This window comes from Alligator sinensis, unplaced genomic scaffold (genome assembly GCF_000455745.1).
Source record: "Alligator sinensis unplaced genomic scaffold, ASM45574v1 scaffold189_1, whole genome shotgun sequence".
Classification (NCBI taxonomy): Eukaryota; Metazoa; Chordata; order Crocodylia; family Alligatoridae; genus Alligator; species Alligator sinensis.
The window spans coordinates 115,738-137,335 of record NW_005843009.1 but is presented as its reverse complement, the minus strand read 5'-3'; the positions used below and the strand labels follow the sequence as shown (position 1 = coordinate 137,335).

The 21,598-nt window shown below is 48.0% G+C and overlaps 1 protein-coding gene across 1 annotated transcript in view; it reads left to right on the top strand.

Moving 5' to 3' along the window:
- TMPRSS9 (transmembrane serine protease 9) overlaps nt 1-19,541 on the top strand; it is a 41,065-nt gene extending 21,524 nt beyond the window's left edge. The window contains exons 10-16 of the mRNA XM_025193063.1: nt 11,410-11,681; nt 12,541-12,677; nt 13,804-14,185; nt 15,146-15,317; nt 15,840-16,105; nt 16,795-16,931; nt 17,391-19,541. Of these exons, the coding sequence (XP_025048848.1) occupies nt 11,410-11,681; nt 12,541-12,677; nt 13,804-14,185; nt 15,146-15,317; nt 15,840-16,105; nt 16,795-16,931; nt 17,391-17,552 (1,528 nt within the window). The 3' untranslated portion in view covers nt 17,553-19,541. The remainder of the gene's footprint in view (nt 1-11,409; nt 11,682-12,540; nt 12,678-13,803; nt 14,186-15,145; nt 15,318-15,839; nt 16,106-16,794; nt 16,932-17,390) is intronic.
- Nucleotides 19,542-21,598: the final 2,057 nt, after the last annotated feature.

Sequence of the window (21,598 nt, the reverse complement as noted above, 5' to 3'; positions counted from 1 at the left end):
TGACTTTGGCTTCCATTCCAGTAAACCCTCGACTTAATGCAATCTCCTCGGACTGACTATGTATGCTCTGGTCAATTCTTACAGTGTGCCCGCACAAGGAGTCATGGTCTTCTAGCCACAAGGATCCCTTCCAAGGGACTCTCTCCATGAGATATTTGGTGGCCAGTCTGCAGGGGCTGTGCACCCAGATGGACATCCTGCATGTACAGAATAGGGCCCTACAGACCTAGGTAGGGACCTTACAACAGGAGAATGCCACCTTGAGCCTTCAGCCAGACAAGCCAGCAGGAGCTGACAGACACCCCGTAGTTACTCCTCAGCACTCTCCTGGACCTAAGGTTTCATAGATTTCATAGACGTTAGGGCTGGAAGGGACCTCAGAAGATCATCAAGTCCAGCCCCCTGCCCAAAGGGCAGGAAGTCAGCAGGGGTCATAGGATCCCAGCAAGATAAACATCCAAATGTCTCTTAAAGGCATTCAAAGTAGGCACTTGAACCGCCTCTGACGGCAGTCTATTCCAAACCAGGAAAGAAGTTCTTCCTTATGTCCAGCCTGAAACGGTCATGCAGGAGTTTATAACCGTTCGACCTTGTCATCCCTTGGGGCGCTCTGGTGAACAAACATTCCCCCAGATCCTGGTGAGCACCCCTGATAAACTTATAGGTGGCCACCAGATCATCCCTGAGCCTGCACTTTTCCAGGCTAAAGAGTCCCATAGCTCTCAGCCCCACATCATAAGGTCTGTTTTTTTAACCTTTGATCATGGGCGTGGCTCTCCTCTACACTCTCTCAAGCTTCTCCGCATCCTTTTTTGAACTGTGGAGCCCAAAACTGGATGCAGTACTCCAGCTGCGGCCTCGCCAAGGTCAAGTACAACAGGAGAATGATGTCCTGGGATTTGCCTGAGAAGCATCTATGGATGCAAGCCAGTGTTTTGCTCGTTTTACTAGCTGCAGAATCACATTGAAGGCTCATGTTCATCTTGTGGTCAGTGATGACCCCCCAGTCCCTTTCCTCCGTAGTGCTAGCCAGCGTAGCACTGCCGAGCCTATAAGGATGCTGCAGGTTTTTCTTCCCAAGGTGGAGAACCTTGCATTTTTCGGTGTTAAACACCATCAGGTTCTCATCCACCCATCTCCTGAGCCTGTCAAGGTCAGCCTGGATTACCCCCCTGTCCTCAGGTGTGGACGCTTTACCCCAAAGTTTGGTATCATCAGCGAACTTGGCCAGTCTGCTTCTGGCTTCAATATTCACATCATTAATAAAGAGGTTGAACAAAATAGATCCAAGGACGGAGCCTTGAGGGACCCCACTGGTCACAGGGCACCATGACGATGACTTCCATCAACCACCACCCTCTGGGTCTGACCACGGACACAATTCCCCAGCCAGCGGATCATGGTGGACCCGAGGCCGCAGTTGGCCAGTTTTGCTAAGAGGTGATCATGGGATACCAGATCAAAGGCTTTTTTAAAGTGAAGATATATGACATCAATCTCTTCCCCCTTGTCCAGGTGACCTGGTCATAAAAGGAAATAAGATTGGTCAAGCAAAACCTACCCACAACAATCCTGTGCTGGCTATCCCTCAGGATGTTGCCATTGGCCAGTCTGTTGAGAATAGCCTCTTTGATCATCTTTTCTAAGACCTTCCCTGGGATAGAGGTCAGGCTGATGGGCCTGTAGTTTGCCAGATCTACTTTCCTCCCTTTCTTGAGGAAAGGCACCACATTGGCCTTCTTCCAATCTTTGGGCACTTCACCAGAGCACCAGGGGTTCTCAAAGATCCATGCCAGGGGCTGGGCTATGATGCTAGCCAGCTCCTTGAGTGGGGTATAAACTGTCAGGGACAGCTGACTTGAAGGTGTCCAGCCTCTCAAGGTGTTCCTTCACATGGTCAGCATTGACGGAGAGTAAGGAATCTCCCTCACCCGGGCCTCCCTGTCCCATAATGGGCAGGGGCGTCCCATGGGACTGGTGAAAGACCGATGCAAAGTACGGGTCAGCAAGTTGGCTTTTTCCTGGGCATTGGTTGTCAGTTGTCCCATCTGGTTTAGCAGGGGTCCAACATTGCCCTTGCTTTTCCTCTGGCTCCCCACATAGCTAAAAAAGGACTTTTGTATCATCCTTGATACCTGTAGCCAGTTGGAGTTCCATCGCAGCCTTGGCTTTCCTGGTTTGCTCCCTGCAGGTCCAGACCAGTGCAGAGTATTCCTCCTTGGAGGTAGAGCCCGTCCTCCATCCTTTGTAGGTCTTTCTTTTTAGATGTAGGAGGTCCACTAATTCCTTGCTGAGCCAAGGGGGCTGCTGTGCCCTTTTGCTACCTTTCTTCCAAGATAGAATAGACTTTGCTTGTGCATCCAGGATTGCTCCTTTGAGGAGCAACCACTCTTCCTGAACTCCACTCCCCTTTGGGCTGTGGCCCTTTAGGGCCTCACTGACAAGCCTCCTGAGCTTGTCAAAGTCAGCTTTCCTGAAGTCGAGGACTTCTGTATTGCTGACTGACTTGCCAGCTTTACAGTGGATGGTGAAGGTGATCAGCTCATGGTCACTGTCACCCAGCTTCCCTTCTATCATTAGGTCACTGATTAGGTCATCCCCTGTTGCCAGAACCGGGTCGAGTAGTGCTTTACCTCTGGTCAGCCTGTAGACTTCTTGTGTCAGATAGAGCTCATCCACGCACAAGAGCAAGCTTTGCGACCGCTCAGATTTGGCTGAGCGCTCTTCCCACGAAATGTCTGGGTAGTTGAAGTCTCCCATGACAACCATGCACCGGGAGCGTGCAGCCTCAGCCAATTCCCTGGCGAAGGTTCCATTGCCAGAGTGTTTTGGTGGCAATCCAAAAAGATTCTGTGGATTTGTGAACCGGCACTGGCTCTTATTTATTTTGTGCCTCCAGTCCTACTCAATGGACAGGGCCAAGGACTCTGCAGATTCTAAGACATGCTCAGTGAAGAATGAGTCAATATGAAGCCAAGTTCTGGCAGCTGCCAGGGATGCAGAGTAGAATGAGACAGTGCAGCTCTTTCACTTGTGCTGAGGTCTCCGTGAGAAGGTGAAAGATAAGCTGGCCTGGGTAGAAACACTTGGAACCAGCCATCAACCTATGTATCTGGGTTGCCCACTGCCTCTCTGAATGGAGAAAAGAGAAGACAAGAAACCCAGGTGGAGGTCTCTGGGTTGTGATTCCTGTTCCCCCACACCCCATGGGAGAATAACTAAAGAGCCAATGCAGGTTGATGGCAGGTGGCCCCAGGAGTCCAAGTCAGAAAAGAGCAGGCAGCAGTCTGCAGTAGGCCTGTGCAAAGTGGCTAGCATTCACTTCGGATTCGGACGATTCAGGGGACGGTGATTCAATTCAGTGATTCGAATCACTGTCCCGATTTGATTTGGATAAATCTGATTCGGAGATTTGCTGCTGCCAAATCTCCGAATCAGGCAGGCCCATCCCCCTCCCACTCTCCCAGCCCAGCAATGGCTGCCCCACCCACCCCAATTCCCAGCACTTGTTAAACAAAAAGCCCCAACCCAGCGGGTGCTGCCAGGCGGGGGCCCACCCCCACTGCCCCACTCTGCATGGGGGGGATCTTGCCTCCCACCTCCCCCAGTCCTCCCACCCCTGCCCCTAGTACTTATCAGCTTGGAGTCAGCTGCAGCTCCCTGCTGCAGCCACTGGGGACTGCCCGAATCATCAAAGCTCTCCGAATCTTTTCTGAAGATTCAGAGAGCTTTGAATCAATTGGGACCTTTAAATTGGTCCCCCGATTCGATTCAGATTCAGAGATTTGGCCACCAAATCGGGCCAAATCTCCTCCAAATCAAATCACCACCCGAAGCTTCACACAGCCCTAGTCTGCAGGTCTCTGCCTATGCTGCAGTGAGCCTGACCGCTTGGCAGACACTTGCCCTGTCAAACCCTACCATTAAGAAACAACAAGGCCCAGCCAGAGTAGAGAGGTCTGGACCAGGCAATGCACATGCTTCTCAATGTCATAGACATCCATCTGCCTTCCTCTCAGGAGTAAGGGGGAATAGGAGTATCCCAACCTTCTCCACTTTTGTTAATGTTGCACCTCCCCCATCCAGCCATGGCTCAGGTGCAGCAAATTCTTTAATGGATTCAGGTGCCTCAAACAATGTTATGCACCAGATTTCATCAGGATGCACTATATTCCCATACAATGTAGGACTAACTTTGCAGCAATTGAGCTAATTGATACGTCACCCTTCACCATTGAAACTGTTCCCTTCTGAATCACCTTCCAAGATCACATTGAGTTGCTTCAGTCTGACCTGCTTGGTGCCCCTATGTTGTTAAGAATCTCTGGCTCACCCTACGGAACACAAAGATCCACTGGCAATCCAGAACAGTCTGGTTCAAATGAGAGTCCTGCTAAGGAACCAGTTTACTACAGGCAAGGGTTACCAGCATCCATCTCAGCAGAACCTGGCACTCCCAAGAACTCTGGAGCAGCTGCAGCCCAGCAATCAGCCTACTAGAAGGTAACCCCTGAATTAAATAAGATGTACAACCTGGAACACTAGTTGGCTCCCCATCAAGTACCAGGATTTTGCAGGTGTATTTGACAAAAACACATACAGATACCCTGCTGCCCCTGTTGAGCACCAGCCATGGGCAGGAGTATGAGAAAAAGCCAGAGTTGGGGCCTTTGAAGGACCACTTTCAAGAGGGCCTGACCAAGGTTTTTATTCAACCATCTGCTTCCTCCGCTGGTGCCCCCATATTCTCTGTGAAAAAGAAAGATTGTTTACTACACCTGTATGTAGATTATCAAGTCCAAAAGAAGCTCACTCTCCAAAACCAATGCTCCCTCATCTGAACAGTTTGAAAGTTTGGGGTACCTGCACATCTTCACCAAGTAGGATCTGAGGGGAGCATACATCTTGGTTCATATCCATGAGGAAGATTAATGGAAGACTGCTTCCCACACCTGGTATGGCCATTTTGAATATCTTGTTCTCCCTTTGGATTCTCCATTGCTTCTCCCACTTTCCAGCATTTCATCAGTGACATCATCCAGGACATCTTGGATCAGTCTGCGGTGGTCTTTCTGAACAATATCCTCATTTTCTCAGAGACCAGGCACAATGAGCACTTATACGCATGGAAGGAGGTTGCTCTAATGTGCTGTAATTACAGCATGTTAGAGCAGACACAATGAATCGAGTCTGCTGGAGCACGGTAATTACTGTGCTCCAGCAGACTCCAGCATCGTGTGTATCAGCGTCCCTGCACTGAAAAATGGCAGACACTGATAAACATGATGCTACAGGTGCTTTAATTAGAGCAGCTCTCAGACCTGCTCTAATTAATGTGTCCTGTCCCACCCCCGCCTCCCAGAGCACATGTATAAATGCCCAGTGTACTCAGAACGTTCACCTTGTTCTGGAAGGGCTCCATCAGAACTTCCTGTACACAAAATTAGAAAAGCATGAGTTTGAACCTACCACTGAAGAATTCGTGGATCTATTATCAGTCTGGTGGGATTGCAAATAGACCCTCCCAAGGTAATGACTGTGCTAGGCTGGGCCCCTCCAAGATATGCGTGGGGAGTCCAATGGTTTCTGGGCTTTGCAAACTTCTGTTGCAAGTTTATCCAGGGATTCTCCTAGCTGGTAGACCTCATAATAGCTCTCCTCAAGAAGAGACCCTGGTTCCAAAGAAAACCAAGCAGTATTTGACCATCTGAAGCAGGCCTTCACCTCAGTGCCAGATCTGGCACACCACAATCCAGTCTTCTCATTCATAGTGGAAGCAAATGTACCCAACTTTGTGATTGTGTTGGTACTGTTCCAGCAACAAGGGGGACCACCACATCCTCATCCCTTCTACTCTCAGGAGTTGACTTCCACTTAGGGTAACTATGATATCTGGGGCATGGAACTGTTGGCAGAATGGTGACACTACTTGGAAGGGGCCAGGCACTCAATACCTGACTGACCACAAGAATTTGGTGCATCTCCATTCAACCCAAATTCTTAACCAGCAAAAAACCCATTGGTCCCTGTTCTCCTCCAGATTTAATTTTATAATCACCTGCAGAACCAGTATCTTCAAGGGCAAGGCTGATACCCTCTCCAGAAAGGATCATAAAGCCCACCCATGATACCACCGGGCACAGACTTCTTAAACAGTACAAAACAAATGAATCTACTTGAGCTCTTCTGATCCTCCATCAACCAAAACCTGCTACTGGCTAGAATTGAACCTACCTTACTAAATCCAGGGCCCCAATCTGGCCTGAAATTTAAACTTGAAGGGGACATCCTCCACCATCAAAGGCACATCTATGTTCCAGAATGTGTTCAACTTCAATCATGACACCCCACTGGCAGGACATTTTGACCAGACAGACTGGGAGACTCCTTGCCTGGAATTTTTGGTGAATCAAAATGTACTTGGACATCAAATCCTATGTCACCTTGTGTGAGATCTGCTCCTGCACCTAGCCCCACTGAGCCAAGCGCTTGTATACCCTCAGCCCCTACCTACTCCTCCTCAGCCCTGGGCAACTATATTCCTAGATTTTGCCACAGACCTTCCTCACTCTGAAGACTACACCTAGCTATTGTTAGTGGCCCTGGTAGTAGACTTACTAATCAAAATGGCCAACTTCATTCCCTGTCATGGCATGTCTGTTGCCCAACTGTTTCTGGAGAACATCTTTAGGCTCCACTCTGTGCTACCCAGGGTCATCTTTGACTGAGGTTTTCAATGGTATCCCATTTTAGGTGGGTGTTTTTCTGATTCCTACAAGTGCAGTTACATGCTTCCTTAGCCTACCACCCATGGTCCGATTGTCAGACTGAATGCACTGGAACAGTACCTCTGGTGCTTGTTGGACTACCACCAGAACAACTGCGTCTTCGTCCTACTACTGGCAGAGTTCACACATAACAACTCTGCCCATATCTCTACCCAGCAAACTACTGATTCCATCCCTCCTTCCACTTGCTTCTGCCTAGCTCCTCTCCAACCCCCACTACAGCAGACCTAGTAAACCAGCTGCAAAATATCCAGGAGGATTTGAAGGGCCACTTAAATAGTTCAAGGAGTCCTACAAGCACTTTGTAGACCAGCAGTATTGCAGAGCCCTCTCACTTAAAGTAAGGAATAATGTATGGCTGTCAGTTTACCATTTCAAATCCAGTTATTCATCCTCAAAACTAGAACCACCCCCCTACCCCGAGCCTATGTCAAATTACTGCATAGATCAACCTGGTGGCATCTTAGCTACAGCTCCCCAACTCTATAGATGTCTACTTTAGCTTCCACATTTTCTTACTGATATCTTATCTAGAAAACTCCTTTCCAGGCTTCTTGACTTCCTCCTTACCCCATCCTAGTCCAAGGACAAGAACAATACATTGTCAGAGAAATCCTTGACAACAAGGAAGTGCAAAGTCAACTTCTAGAGCTGGTCAATAGCTAGGCTATAGGCCAGCAGATTGCTTGTGAGAACCAACTGAAGATGTACATGTCCCTGAATTAGTCCAAGAATTCTACTGTGCCCACCCATAAAAACCTGGCCCAAAGGACACCAAAGGACACCCTAGAAAGGGGGGAGGGGTGGGGGTCATGTAATGAGTCAAGGACCAGCTGCAGCAGATCCAGTCTCAAGCCCTAGCAGAAAGAGGGTATCACATAGCAATGAAGACATGGTTATGGAAGCTACAACTTGTTTGAAGTAGAAGCAAAACATAAGATTGCTTACTCTCACAGGTTCAGGGGAGCTCTTTCTTTCAATATGCTTTGCAATGTCACCCTCAACTAAGCCTTTGTCCATTCCCATTTTATTCCTGATTTCTTTAACCACGGGGAAAATATTCCTCTTTCCTAATTAATCCCGCTAGTTTGCCCACTTCCTCTTCACACACGATAATTTGTCGTCGTTGTCATCACCTTGTAATCCACCACTTTATTGTTGCACAACACTACCCTACCATTTTTATTCTTTTCTCCAACCTTCCTAAAGAGTTTGCAACCTTTAGTGTCTTTATTCCAGTCACACACAATATTCTACTACATTTCTGTAATTCCTATAAATTCCAATGTATTTATTTAGTGTATGCAGTCTCAGGATATTGTTTCAGTCATCTTAAGGTGATGTCATCCTCAGCGTGAAGAGCTTGAAGGCCACCAGGTAGCATAGTAAATAGATATGAGTTAATAATGTGGGACATGGTTTGAACTTGTCCACAAAGGCATTTATAGTCATTGCAAAGGCCTCATTGGAATAGGCTTGAGGCAGTGACCCTGTCCAGTCTGAAAACAGTTGAGAAGTGCCCAATAACAGTTAAATCCTGGTTGACTGACTGACTGTAGGGTCAGAGACGATGTGGTGATTGATTGGTGCTTGTGCTGATCATTCTTTATGCCATTAAGTAAGGAAAAGTCAAAGGGTATTGAAAGGGTGGGCCATACTGGATGTCTTGAGGGGAGTCGAGCTACCGATGGGTAGAATATGTCCGAATGCACCGGCAGCGTAGGGTTATCATGGAGTCTGGCTAGCAGAGATAAGGGGAAGCAATGTTACTGAGGACTAGTAACCATGGGAGTGGAGTAGAATGCAATGTGCCTGACACAAGACACATTGTCACACACATAAATTCCTGTAATGTCCAGTTTTGTGTCACAAATAAGGAATTCCAGTTCAATGGAAGGAGACTGTGAAATAAAGCAGATGGTGTAAAATATTTATTTTCATATAACCGTATCCAAGTTTCCAATTAGAATGTATATGACCATCTTATTTCTACTTCCAGCTATGTTGATGCCTTCCTTTAACCTTCCTGTTTCTTGGTATCCTTTCTTCTTGGGCCATCCTGGTTACCCTCCAGTTACGTTTATTCCAAATATGGAGATTTTGTGGATTCCTTCCATTCTTTCCTCCCATCTACCTCCCTGCTCCTCTTCCCCATTCTTAATTTAGAGCTCTTATCATTTGGGCCAAACTTGATCCCAGAAAGCTATTTCCTCACTCAAGTGGAGCCCATACCTGGATAAAAGTCTCCTATCCATAAATACCTGCCAGTGGTCAAAGGTCTCAAAGCATTCACAACAGAACCACTCCCTAAGCTATCCATTAATCTTCATCATCTTGCCCCACCTTCTCCTTCCCTTTCCTGTGGCAGAAAGAAGCACAATGAGGATCACTTGAACTTCTACTTTTTTTAAACAACTAGCCCAACCAAGCATAACTGTTCATTATCCTTGTCAGTGACTAAAAGGCTGTATCCTTTGTTACTAGATGAAGAATAATTCATAGATTTAGTGGATTCTTACCTGCTCCCATCAAAATCCTCTTCAACCTTACATTGATATCTCATACTATTGCTCCTTACAGACAGTAGTTTTCTGGTCCAGATCATTCCTTGTGACTGGACTGTCTATTCTTGTGTGTAAATACCCAATTACATAAACCTGTGTTTTTCAGGGGTTCACACCTATCTTTTATCTTTTCCTTTCAGTGGAGCAAATATCATAAAACAGACAAAACATAAAACACCATTACACTGACCCTGGGTGAACAGACTGCTTCTTTCTCAAAGCACTCTGTATCGAACACCCCTGTTATCCGACTCCCATTTTGGCCATCCTTCTGGTCCTGTGCATCAACGAGCTCAAGAAAGGGGTGTATCTACAAATGTGCTCCAACGTGCATTAGCTTGTTTTAATGTGCATTAAAGTGTCACTAAAAAAGTGCTATTTAGTTAATGCATATTAAAATAAGCTAATGCGTATTGTGTCACTTAAAAACCATGTCCTTTAGTTAATGCACATTAAGACAGACTTATGTGCATTTTCCTAGTACCTCACAATGGAGGGTATCTATACATGTGCACCAGGGGGGTGGGGGGGGTGCTTTAGAGTGGCTGTGAGAGCCGCTCTAATTAAAGCACCAGGTGCCACATATATTCAGCATCCTGCACTTCAAAATGGTGGTGAGGGCGCTTTAACTAAAGCTTGTTCAACATACTTAAAGTGCCCCCGCTGCCATTTTGAAATGCAGGGATGCTGAATACACATGATGCGGAGGTGGCTGGAGAGTGATAATTAGCACACTCCAACAGACTCAATTAATCAAGCCTGCTCTGATGCGTGGTAATTAGCATGCGTTGGAGCAGAGGTCTGTCATGTGTATAGGTACCCGGAGGTACTAGATTTAATGAGCATTAACTAACACACGTTAATGCACATGTAGATGCACCCAGGAGGATTTTATCCAGTCAGATCTTGTGTTTTCTCCTGTTGACACATCTTTTCTTGAACAACATAGCATCTGATAGCATCATACTTATAGGCTTGGCAGTGCTACACTCCCTAGCACCATGACCGAAAGAGACTTGGGGGTCATGACTGACCACAAGATGAACATGAGCCACCAATGTGATGCTGCAGCTGGCAAAGCAAATAAAACTCTGGCTTGCATCTACCGATGCATCTCAAGCAAGACCCAAGAAGTCATCCTCCTGCTTTACTTGGCCTTGGTGAGGCCATGGCTGAGGCATGGGACTTTTCGGCCTGGAAAAGCAAAGGTTCAGGGGTGACTTGGTGGCAGCCTATAAATCCATAAGTGGTGTGCATCAGGAACTGGGAGAGTGTCCGTTCACTACGGTAATCCAAGAGAAGACAAGGTCTAACAATCACAAACTGCTGGAAGACCGTTTTAGACTGGACATAAGGAAAACTTCTTTACCATCTAAATCTCCAGAGTCTGGAATAGACTCCCCCAGAAGGGGTGCAAGCACCTACTCTGGATACCTTTAAGAAATGCTTGGATGCTTATCTTGCTGGGGTAATCTGACCCCAGATGACTTCCTGCCCTTTGGGCCGGGGGCTGGACTTGATGAGCTTGCGAGGTTCCTTACAGCCCTAATGTCTAGGAAATCTGTGATAAAGCAGGCTGTCATCTAGGACAGTGTTTCCCAACCTTTTCTAGCCCAAGGCACACTTATATAAATAAAAGTTTTCTGTGGCATACCTGTTAATAAGGCATTCCCCATCCACATATTTATAAGTTCATTATAGCTCGTTGCCATGGCAAAATTCTGTAGCACATCTGTTCATTTCTGACGGCACACCATTGTGCCATGGCACACTGGTTGGAAAACACCAGTCTAGGAAAGCTTATGCCTCTCTGAATTAGTCTCTAAGATGCCACCCTGCCCTGCCTTTTGCCTGACTTCAGACTAACATAGCTAACTGCATCTCTCAGCTCTATAAGTCTCTCAATTCTCTATGATGTTGTGGCTCTAGCTTCATGTGAGAGGGGCAGTTGAACCCTTTATGACAGGCTCAGAAATCATACTGATGGGTGTGTGCATGTGTGTGTGCGTGTGCATGTGCATATACACACACACACAATTGGAATTATATACTTATAGGACAAAGCTGGAATATATCAAAGCCTACATAGGAACCACATCATTAAATGGAGCAGATGGCAACACAGTGAAAGTCAGTATAAAGAAAGTGGTGCAGCACCCTTCCTACAATCCTATCATCCTGGACTTTGATGTTGCTGTATTAGAACTGGCAAGTCCCCTGCTCTTCAACAAATACATCCAGCCTGTGTGTCTCCCTCTAGCTGTGCAGAAGTTCCCTGTTGGCAAGAAGTGCATGATTTCTGGATGGGGAAATATCCAAGAAGGCAACAGTAAGCAATGTGCTTTATTTATTTACTCTGAAATTGTGAGTGATTAGACAGAAAGGGCTGCATCAGTGCAAGCCAAACAGTCCCAAGGCTATGCCAGAACTGGTAAAAGCCATACATGAACAGGATCTTAAGAGCCATGGAGGTTAAAAAAAAAAAAGCGAGAGAAAAGGGAACTCTCTCAAAAAAGAAAAACCAACCCTTTGTCTAGGATCCATGAATACTGCTGACAGCCTGGGGGGAGCCAAGGCCAGATAGGTTTGTAGCCCTCTCCATTATAAGCTCTACCATAGCCACTGTAACTTTACTGCGCTGTGCCCTAGATGACCCTATGCCTTACACAAAAACCAAGGGAAGGTTCTATCCCAGACATTACAAATTGAGATTGGACCTGATACAACTAGAAAGGGGGACAGACCTTATAGAGGGGACACAGACCAAGTTTAGGCACATGCACCATCAAAGGGAGCCTATTGTCTAGTTTAACTGCTATCACAAAGCTGCCGTGAATATGGAATGAACTTCCAAAACACTGGACAAAGTTAAACATGTTTATGCCTACCAAGGCCACAGTGGCAATGTCAGGATGTAAGGTGACATGGACTGTAGCTTACACAGAACGGCGCTCCCATCTTCTGTCTGGGAGTGCAGTGCTTAGAGATGATCCCAGAAAGGACTTCCTAACCTCTGTTAGGAAACAGTTCACTGGGGACCTGAAGCTGCCTCTCTGTAACGAAGCTGAAGGCAGCTATAGGTTACATAGCAGTAGTATGGTCTGCATTTGGACTGCGCTGGTCTAATGACCATTAACTCCCCTTTTTTTCCCATACCTGCACTTGTTAATCCCTCTGATTTCATGCAGTCACCAAGCCTGAAAGCCTGCAGAAAGCCTCTGTTGGCATCATTGATCAGAAGACCTGCAACGTCCTCTACAACTTTTCCCTTACTGACAGGATGATCTGTGCTGGCTTCCTAGAAGGGAAGGTCGACTCATGCCAGGTAAGAGTCTGAAAGTTCGCTCCACCTGTCTTGGGGAGAATTGGCACTGACTTGAAGATCAGGCAGTCTTCCAAGAACTGAGAGAGGCAGTTTAACCCTCACTGTCATAAGGAATGTAAAAATAAAGCTTCTTGTTCTTTAGCGTGTGACCTTCAAACTCAAGATCCTGTAGTTGTGTGGACAATCGATATTGCAGGGGGAAAATGGCCCCTCCCCAGTGTGGCCAGGCACAGGGTTAGGGTTATCTGGCTGACTGTTAAACACCACTGTAGGAAGATGTAATCAAGAGATGGAGTTTTTCATGCCAGGGTGATGTGCTCAGCTGTGCACTGAGCCCTCTGTAAGTGCAGGCAGGCTGAAAGCCAGAGGAGAGGAGAGGAGAGAGCTATGCTCTGTTCCCCTACCGCCTTCCACCAAAGCTCTCCAAGCCTTTCATGCTTCTCACCCAGGAGCGGATATCAATTCCATTCACAGCTGAGAAAAACTGAATGGTGATGAGGGTCTCAGGGAAACCCTGACGCAAGAGGCGCAGCAACGCTGCTACTGACACTCCTTCCTGCCCCTCCACCACAAATCTCCCTGCACAAGCATCAGCCAGTGTGCCTACTGCCCACGGTGGATGGTGCTGATAATGATTAGAGGCCTGGAGGGTAGGACTGCTATGTGGAAAGGTGTAGAAATAAAAGATGAGTGACAGAGCTGTTATGTGAAAGACTCCTCATGAACCCTCCAGACAGGAGAGGCATTCAGTGAGAGAGAGCAAGCACGTGGAAAGCGTATCAAAGAAAATGCCACTTTACCACATTTCCTTATGGCACTCAAGATCATTGAGGCCAAAGGGATCTCAGGACACTGAATGGCTAGGGAAAGCATGCATACCGGTTGCTGTAAGGGCATAATCAGGTAAATGCCTGCACTCTAGGGCATCAGCAGCCACAATCTGGAAAGACAGGAGTTTCTTGTCTTTTCCTCTGCAGTAGCTGGCACTGGTCACTGTCAGAGAGAGGAAATGGGGCTGAGGACCCCTTGGCTGTCCCAGCCTGACAATTCTCCCAGCTGAGGAGCACCATAGGGGAGTCTCCTGGAGAGAGTGCATTTAGAGGTCACTGCCTTGCTTCTCCATCAGGGGGACTCAGGGGGACCACTGGCCTGCGAGGAGACCCCAGGTGTGTTTTATCTGGCTGGCATTGTGAGCTGGGGAATTGGTTGTGCCCAAGCCAAGAAGCCAGGGGTGTACTCCAGGATAACCAAGCTTAAAGACTGGATCCTCGACATCATCTCACCCTTGCCTGCCCCTGAAGCAGGCACCTCACCCAGCCCAGCCACTACAAGAGCTTGCACCACAACCAGCTCCACAGCCTGGATCAGCACCAGCACCAGCAAAGCAGCTACAAGCCCAGCTGACAGGACAACCAGCAAAGCAGCAGCCACCACTAGCACCACCACCAGGAAAGCAACTGCTGCTGTTCCAAAGACAAGTGGTCCTGCCAAACCTACCCAGCTGCCAGGTAATGACTTGCAGGAGATGGGTGCAGGGAGACATGCAAGTATCAGTCACTTCTCCCACCCACACAGACAGAGTCCCGTGGCTCTCGGCCTTTCAGTCACAGCCCCTCACTGCCCCATTCTCAGGGAGCGTACCAGTCCCGCAGCCGGCACAGGCACCATGTTCCACATATTGAGCAGGCTATGGGTTATTGCCTTCCAGTGGTGCCTTGTACCAGCTTCACCTTCAAATGTTCCAGCAAGGTCTGTATTGGGAAAGCAAATCCGGAGTGCGATGGCATCACCGACTGCAGCAATGGCTCCGACGAGCGCAACTGCAGTAAGTACTGCCCAGCTCTGCCTTGCTCCCAAAGCCTGATCCCACAAAGTTCCTCTTGCCCCTAGCCTCAGCCTTGGGGCCCCTGGCTCCATCCCCTGAAACTGAGACAATCCCTACTCCTCGGGGGAGCTGGAAGTCGGATCCAATCCAAAACGTGCCATCTATGATAAAAAAGCCCATCCCAGGCTACTCCTCACTGCTAAAGCCTGCTATGCGGCTCATCTATCAATATGACCTGGCACAGCAATTCACAAAACATGATGGACCAGAACATACCTCCTGTCTGCCACCAGGAGCTTATTCCGAATGGCACAACCTGCCGTGGAAAGAGTCCTCTGCAATGACAGCTGATCCAACAAACCCAAGCCCGTTCATCCGTCATAGTGTCCTTTGAATCCAGGTCCTCAGAGAACTGTTTCCTCCATGTGACAGAAGAAGCAGCTGCCCCATCTCGGCCCCTTCCTGCATCCCCTGTAGGCACACTCGCTGGCCCCTGGCCGCCCCACCAATGTCTAGCATAACTATGTGGGACTCCACTGTGCTTCTGTCCATAATTCTCTCTAGAGAGCGCTGCACAGCAGGGCAGGAAGGGAGCAGAGGCCTGTAACTGCTTAACTCACTGCTGCCTTTTCATCTCTCTCAGATTGTGGCATGACTCCTGCTGTAGCCTTCAATAAGATTGTCGGCGGAAGTGCTGCAGCTCGGGGTGAGTGGCCCTGGCAGGTCAGTCTCTGGCTTCGGCGAAAGGAGCACAAGTGTGGAGCCGTCCTCATCGCTGAAAAGTGGCTACTTTCAGCAGCTCATTGCTTTGATGTGTAAGTCAGACAAGCTGCTCCTACATCTCTACCCAGGATGCAGCAAAACCGGCTCCTCTCTGCAACTCAGCCTGTCCTCAGTCCACCAGTGCAAGGCCACTAGAATAATCTATATGCCCTGCCCTCTCTCATCTCTCTCATGCCAGCTCCTGTCTCTAATGACATTTCCCCTTCATTTGTCTGCCTGTCATTGTGTCTGGGGATAGCTCTGGGCTGCTAGCCCCACCAGAACCACTTGGGAGTATCAGTGACACTTGGCCCACAGCTAATTCCGAAGAAACAGGGGCCTCAGTGCTAGGCCTTTCCTGTTAGGCCTAGGGGATCCGCACCAGCAAACACCAAGCACACAGCCATGAGTCAGGTGCCTGCTGCTGGACAGGGCGACAGTTCCTTTGTGTAGATCAGTGAATGCTGCTATGGTGCACTACAACCCAGGTGGTCTCAGAGTTGGCATGTGTGACATCTGCTGTTGGCTTCACTGGACCTAACCACCTAACCCCCACGCTCCTTTCTCCCTTGTAGCTACAGTGACCCCAAGATGTGGGTGGCCTTTCTGGGGACACCTTTCCTGACCGACATTGATGGGAGGGTGGAGAAAATCTACCGCATCTACAAGCACCCATTCTACAATGTTTACACCCTGGACTACGATGTGGCACTGTTGGAGCTAACTACGCCTATGAAATACACCAGCACCATCAAACCCATCTGTCTCCCAGACAACTCTCATATGTTCCGGGAAGGCTCAAGATGCTTCATCACAGGCTGGGGCTCCACCAAGGAAGGAGGTACTGGCATCAAAAAGTACTTTGCTGCAGAACAAGGACCACCTTATATGTGTAGTTATTGCCCTCAGTGTCCAACCACGTCTGCTCACTAAGCCGTACCTTTCCAGCTACAACTCATGCTATCTCACCAGATCCATTTATTGTCCATATTGTACTTCTGCAATCATTGCTTGTATCTTTCTATTCCATCATGCCATGCACCCATTATGCACCTCTTCAGAAATGTCTGCACTGCACCCACCCTTCAATAAGTTTCCCCAATAGCCAAACACAGAGACCACACCACCATCTGGCTAGCACTTGCACCACTCTGCTTCTTTTCTATGGAACTCACTTGACCGATATTCAAACCATCCCCATCCAGTGACAGTGCATCCATTTTCCTAGTCTACCACCTATACCAACCCCATCCAGCCAGCACTTGTAGCATCTGACAATTCAACCTCTGCACTTTTCAGTTCACACAACTACCTGTAACTAAGTCATAATGTGACTGGCAGCTCCAATGCTTATCAGCTCTGCAAGAAAGCCCAGGACCCTTGCTCCCCCGCCACAGGCCCTTGCTTGAGGTAACAAAGCCAACTGCACCTTACAGCCAACTGCAGAGCCCCAAGTCACGTACCTCATTCCTGCCAAAGCTAAATCCCAGGGTAGGTACCTAAACTAACTGTGACCTCTGCCCTTAACAGGCTTTATGTCCAAACAACTGCAAAAAGCAGCCGTAAATGTAATTGGTGATCAGGCCTGCAAGAAGTTTTACCCCATCCAGATCAGCAGCAGGATGGTGTGTGCTGGCTTTCCACAGGGCACTGTCGACAGCTGTTCGGTAAGTTCAATAACTGTACGGGGCTCCCTGGAGCAGAACAGGGAAGGCAAGACTCCTAGCAAAGATCCCTCAGCCCATTCTCCTTCATTAGGCACCTATCTTGTTTCCTCACTGACCAGCTGGTTGGACTTCCATCCCTGCTTCTTGCCAGATATTCCCTAGGTCAGCCTATACTTGGCACCCCCTAGGATCTGTCCATCCCCCCTTTCGCAGGTCGGTAGGATTTTACCATGGCGTCTGTCCCTCCAAGTAAAACCCCCGTCTAAAGCCACAGGCACAATAGCTGAGCCACATTACCAACAATGAGATAGAGAAGTGGCCCCCACTACCACCAGGGATGTGGCTTTCACAGGCAGTAGACACAAGGAATGAGAACACAGTGTAGCCAGGGTGCTGGGTGGGAAAGACCGGGTGGCTCCCTTTGCCCTGATGCCAGCAGACTTGCTTCTTTCTCTGCAGGGCGATGCAGGTGGCCCCTTGGCATGCAAGGAACCTTCAGGAAGATGGTTTCTCGCTGGAATCACAAGCTGGGGCTATGGCTGTGCAAGGCCATACTTCCCTGGTGTTTACACCAAAGTAACAGCTGTCCGGGGCTGGATTGCACAGAACCTCAAGCTGTAAAGTTGCAGTCTCCACTCAGGGAAGGAGAAGTGGAAGGTGGAGTGTTCTCCAGGGACCTGGTGCATTAACCTCTTAGCCCACACACATTTTATTGATGCTGCCAAGGGATGAAGACAGCACAAAGCCACGGGAGGACAATCCTGATGCTGCGCAACCTGCCGCAGTCTCAACACCAGGGCATTCAATAATCAGAGCTTGCTTTGCATATAATGGTGCGATTCTAGAGAATGTTTTCTATAAATAAAGAGGCCTGTTCTATTCAAGGCCTGATGGGGGCATTATCTACAAGGGCCAGGCCCATCAAGAACCCAGGCTACATGGAACAGGCACTGATCACTGTCACCACTACAGCCAGGAGACGCATGCTTCTGGCAGGCAATTTGCTAATGCAACACAGTAGTCAGATGTGTTCGTTATTACTGTATGTGCCCATACACATGCCAGTAGGTGTCTGTGTAGACCCCATCACTCCAAAGGCATCTGCCAGGTACAAGGAAAATAAGTGAAACAAAATTCATATGTCCAGAGTTGTGACCCAGTACATGTCTCAAGCACTGCAATACAATCAGTGACCAGCTACTGAGCAAGGTGTCCCTTCACCCCAGAAGCAGCCAAAACACAACCCCACAAATGCCAAAGATCCTTAGTGGAGCCCCCAGGTATGAAGCATGATTATCTTCCATCTAGACATCATGCTGCAGCACTGAAGTGTGGACCATTCCCAAGTACAGTGCTTGAGCTATCACAGCATGAAGTTGTGCAGGACTCATGTGCAGTTTCTTGGATTGGCCAGTTGCATACAACTTGTAGCTCTCTTTGGAAGGTTGTGCTAGTAAAGCTGGTTGGGTTCCAATATATATTGAATATATATTATATTGAATATTCAGATGGCAAACTTCACCCCTAACTTGTCTTATACAAACACAATTTGTGCCAACCCTGCAGATGCAGAGATTGGCACAAGAAACAAGGGGGAGTTCCCACTGTTATATAGAAAATCACAGGGGTAAGGGTCACAAGACAACAGGCCAAAGGAGGGAACAGGTAAAAGATAAGGACCATGATAACATATACCCAGCACCTTAATTTCCCCCACACCTCCAGAGGCATCCCCAAACAAGCCTTTAGTCCTGAAGCTCTCAAACAGCAGGCTACAGCTGCCCTCAAGTCTGAGTCCAGCTCCTTCCATCCACAGTCCTGGCTGACCAAGCCAGCTGGATCTCTAGCTCCACGGTGTGCTCGTTTTATGTAGGGCTAACCAGGATCCATATTCCCCACTGCTCTCTCTTCCCCTTAGGAACACGGGATTGAGTTGTCACTGCACTTGACTTTTTCCATACTTTGCCACCTAATTCAGTCATCAGCCTAAATTCAGGCATCTGGACTCCGGATTCTATGTCTGGGGAAGAGTTAGGAACCTCAGACTGGTATCCACACCAGCAGCACAATGGTGGAGGGCCATCCAAGTACAATACAGCATGCTGAAAAGAGGCCCAGGGCCTAAGCCCCAACTCTAAGAAGTACCATGCTTTCTCACATTTGACACACCTGACATACCTGAACATAATACACACTTTGTTTTTGAAAGGCAGAATGAAGAAAAAATGTTTTTTCTAGATTTATAGTTGCATGGAGCAGGGACACAGTCTAATCTTCAGCTTACTCACTCTCCCTTTCCTGCTTAACCAAAATTGAAACCTTAGCTGCTCCTGAAGACTGGTTTCCATGAGTGGATCTATGATTTTGAAAAGAGCTATTGAGTCTCCAAGGCTGTGAAATAGAGAGAGATCAGAGCAACCAGTAGGCAGCAAAATTGCTCTAAGGAAGGTAGGAGAGACAACTGTTAACATCTCTGGAACAAACAAGGGACCTTTCAGTCCACTGATTCCCTCAGCTGCCTGAATAGCAATGCAACAGCTGCTCCACTGTGAAGCCAGAATCAAAGCCGGATGCCTCTACCCCAAGCAGAAAATCAGATTCCCTACTTCATACATGCACCCCAATTTGGGGTTAAAAGGAAAGAAAAATAGGACTGGAAGGGACTTTGTAAGGTCATCTAGCCCAGCCCCCTGCTTAACACAGGAGCATCCCTGACTAAACTATTCCAGCCAAGTCTCTGTCTAACCTGCTTTTGAAAGTTTCCAAGGATGGAGATTCTACAACTTCTCTAGGTAACCTATTCAGGTGCCTGACCACCCTCATAGTTGGAAAGTTCCTCTTAATCCCCAACCTAAATTTCCTCTACTGCAGCTTGAGGCCATTACTCCTAGCCCTGTCCCCTACAGCCACAGGGAAAAGTCCATCTCTATCCTTTCTATAATTGCCCTTCAGGTATTCAAAAAATGTTATCAAATCCCCTCTTAGTCTTACTCTTCTCCAAGATAAACACCACTAGCTTTTTCAGCCTTTCCTCAGTGGTCTGATCTCGCAGACCCCTGATCATTTTTGTAGCCTTGCACTGGACTCCTTTCGAACTATCCATGTCCTTCTTGAAGTGTGAAGCCCAAAACTGAACACAGTACTCCAGGTGAGGCCTCACCAGTGCCAGACAGTGCAGAATCACTGCCCTTAATATGCAAGTGGCACTCATGTTACAACCCAAGATCCTGTTGGCTTTTTTGCAACAAGAACACGCTGTTGGCTCACATTCAGTTTATGGTCCACTGTAAGCCTCAGGTCCTTCTCTGCAGTACTGCAGCCTAGCCAGTCATTCCCCAGTCTGCATACAATTATTCTGTCTGAAAAGCAGGACTTTGCACTTACCCTTGTTGGATCTCATCTTACTGATCATAGACCATTTCTCCAGTCCATCCAGATCATTCTGGATCTTAGCCCTGCCCTCCTGAGTGTCCATAATTCCACCCAACTTAGTATCATCTGCACATTTGCTAAACCTGCACTCAATCCCATCATCCAAATCATGAATGAAGACACTGACCAATATTAGACTCAGGACAGACCCCAGGGAAATCCCACTTGATACCTCTCCCAACTAGACATTGAGCTACTGAGGACTACTGACCAAGTACAATGATTCAACCAGTTATGTATCTACCTTACAGTACTTTTTTCTAGTCTGTACTTATTTAGCTTGTCAATAAGAATGTTGTATGTGAGAACATATAGTATTTAAATACTAACTCTAGCCGGAGGGAGGCCACTGTTTCTGCTTGGGACACACAGCCATGAAGCTTCTCCTGGGCCTTGTCATGCCATACCCTTATACTGCATTGTATACAGTGGCTAAGGCACTTACCTGGAAGTGGGGGGAACTTGTTTTCAAATCTCCACTTTACATAGTTTGAAGAGTGCCCTAAAAATCAGGCTACAGGCTATATTAGGGCACTACCCTCTTTTCTAAAAGTTGTTGACCTATGCATGTGCAGGGCCATCCCGGGGGCGGGGCGGGCAAATTGAGGCCACTGCCCCAGGTCCCGCACTTCAGAGGGCCCAATGGAGCCGAGCCGGCTTTGCATCCAGCCACTCACCACCCCCACTGTATCCGGGCCCTGCACCCTGCTGCAGTCATCTCTGTGTGCATGTAACTAATCAGAGATGAAACTCAAACCTCATTATCTTACATTGCCTGTAAGATCTCCTAGTCAAGTGCTCTAACCACTGGGTTTCTTAATATTCTGTAGTAGTGGTAGCACATCTTGTTATTTTTCAAGATCAAGGCGTCCAGGAGAGGGTGTGTGGCTGCAGATCCAAGAAGAATTAGGCATTAACCTCAGGAACAGACCTCACTTCTCATTAGCATTTCCAACCAGGTGGCATAGACAGTTCATCAGGCTGGCTGCTGCGAGTCCCACTGCTACAACCGTGCCTTTCTTCCAACATTGTATAAGGAAGCTTGATGCCTAACTCACGGCAGTGAATTTCACTGGGTGGCAGGTGATTAACATTACAACACTTTGGGTGTTTGCAGACCCCCCCCCCCAAAAAATAAATTTAAAAACCCCAATGCTGCTTTAAACTCAGTGCATTCCTAATTCACTCCTTTGCCGGTCCCGCTGCCGGTTCTTCCGCCTGCCCGTCTGTCCGCC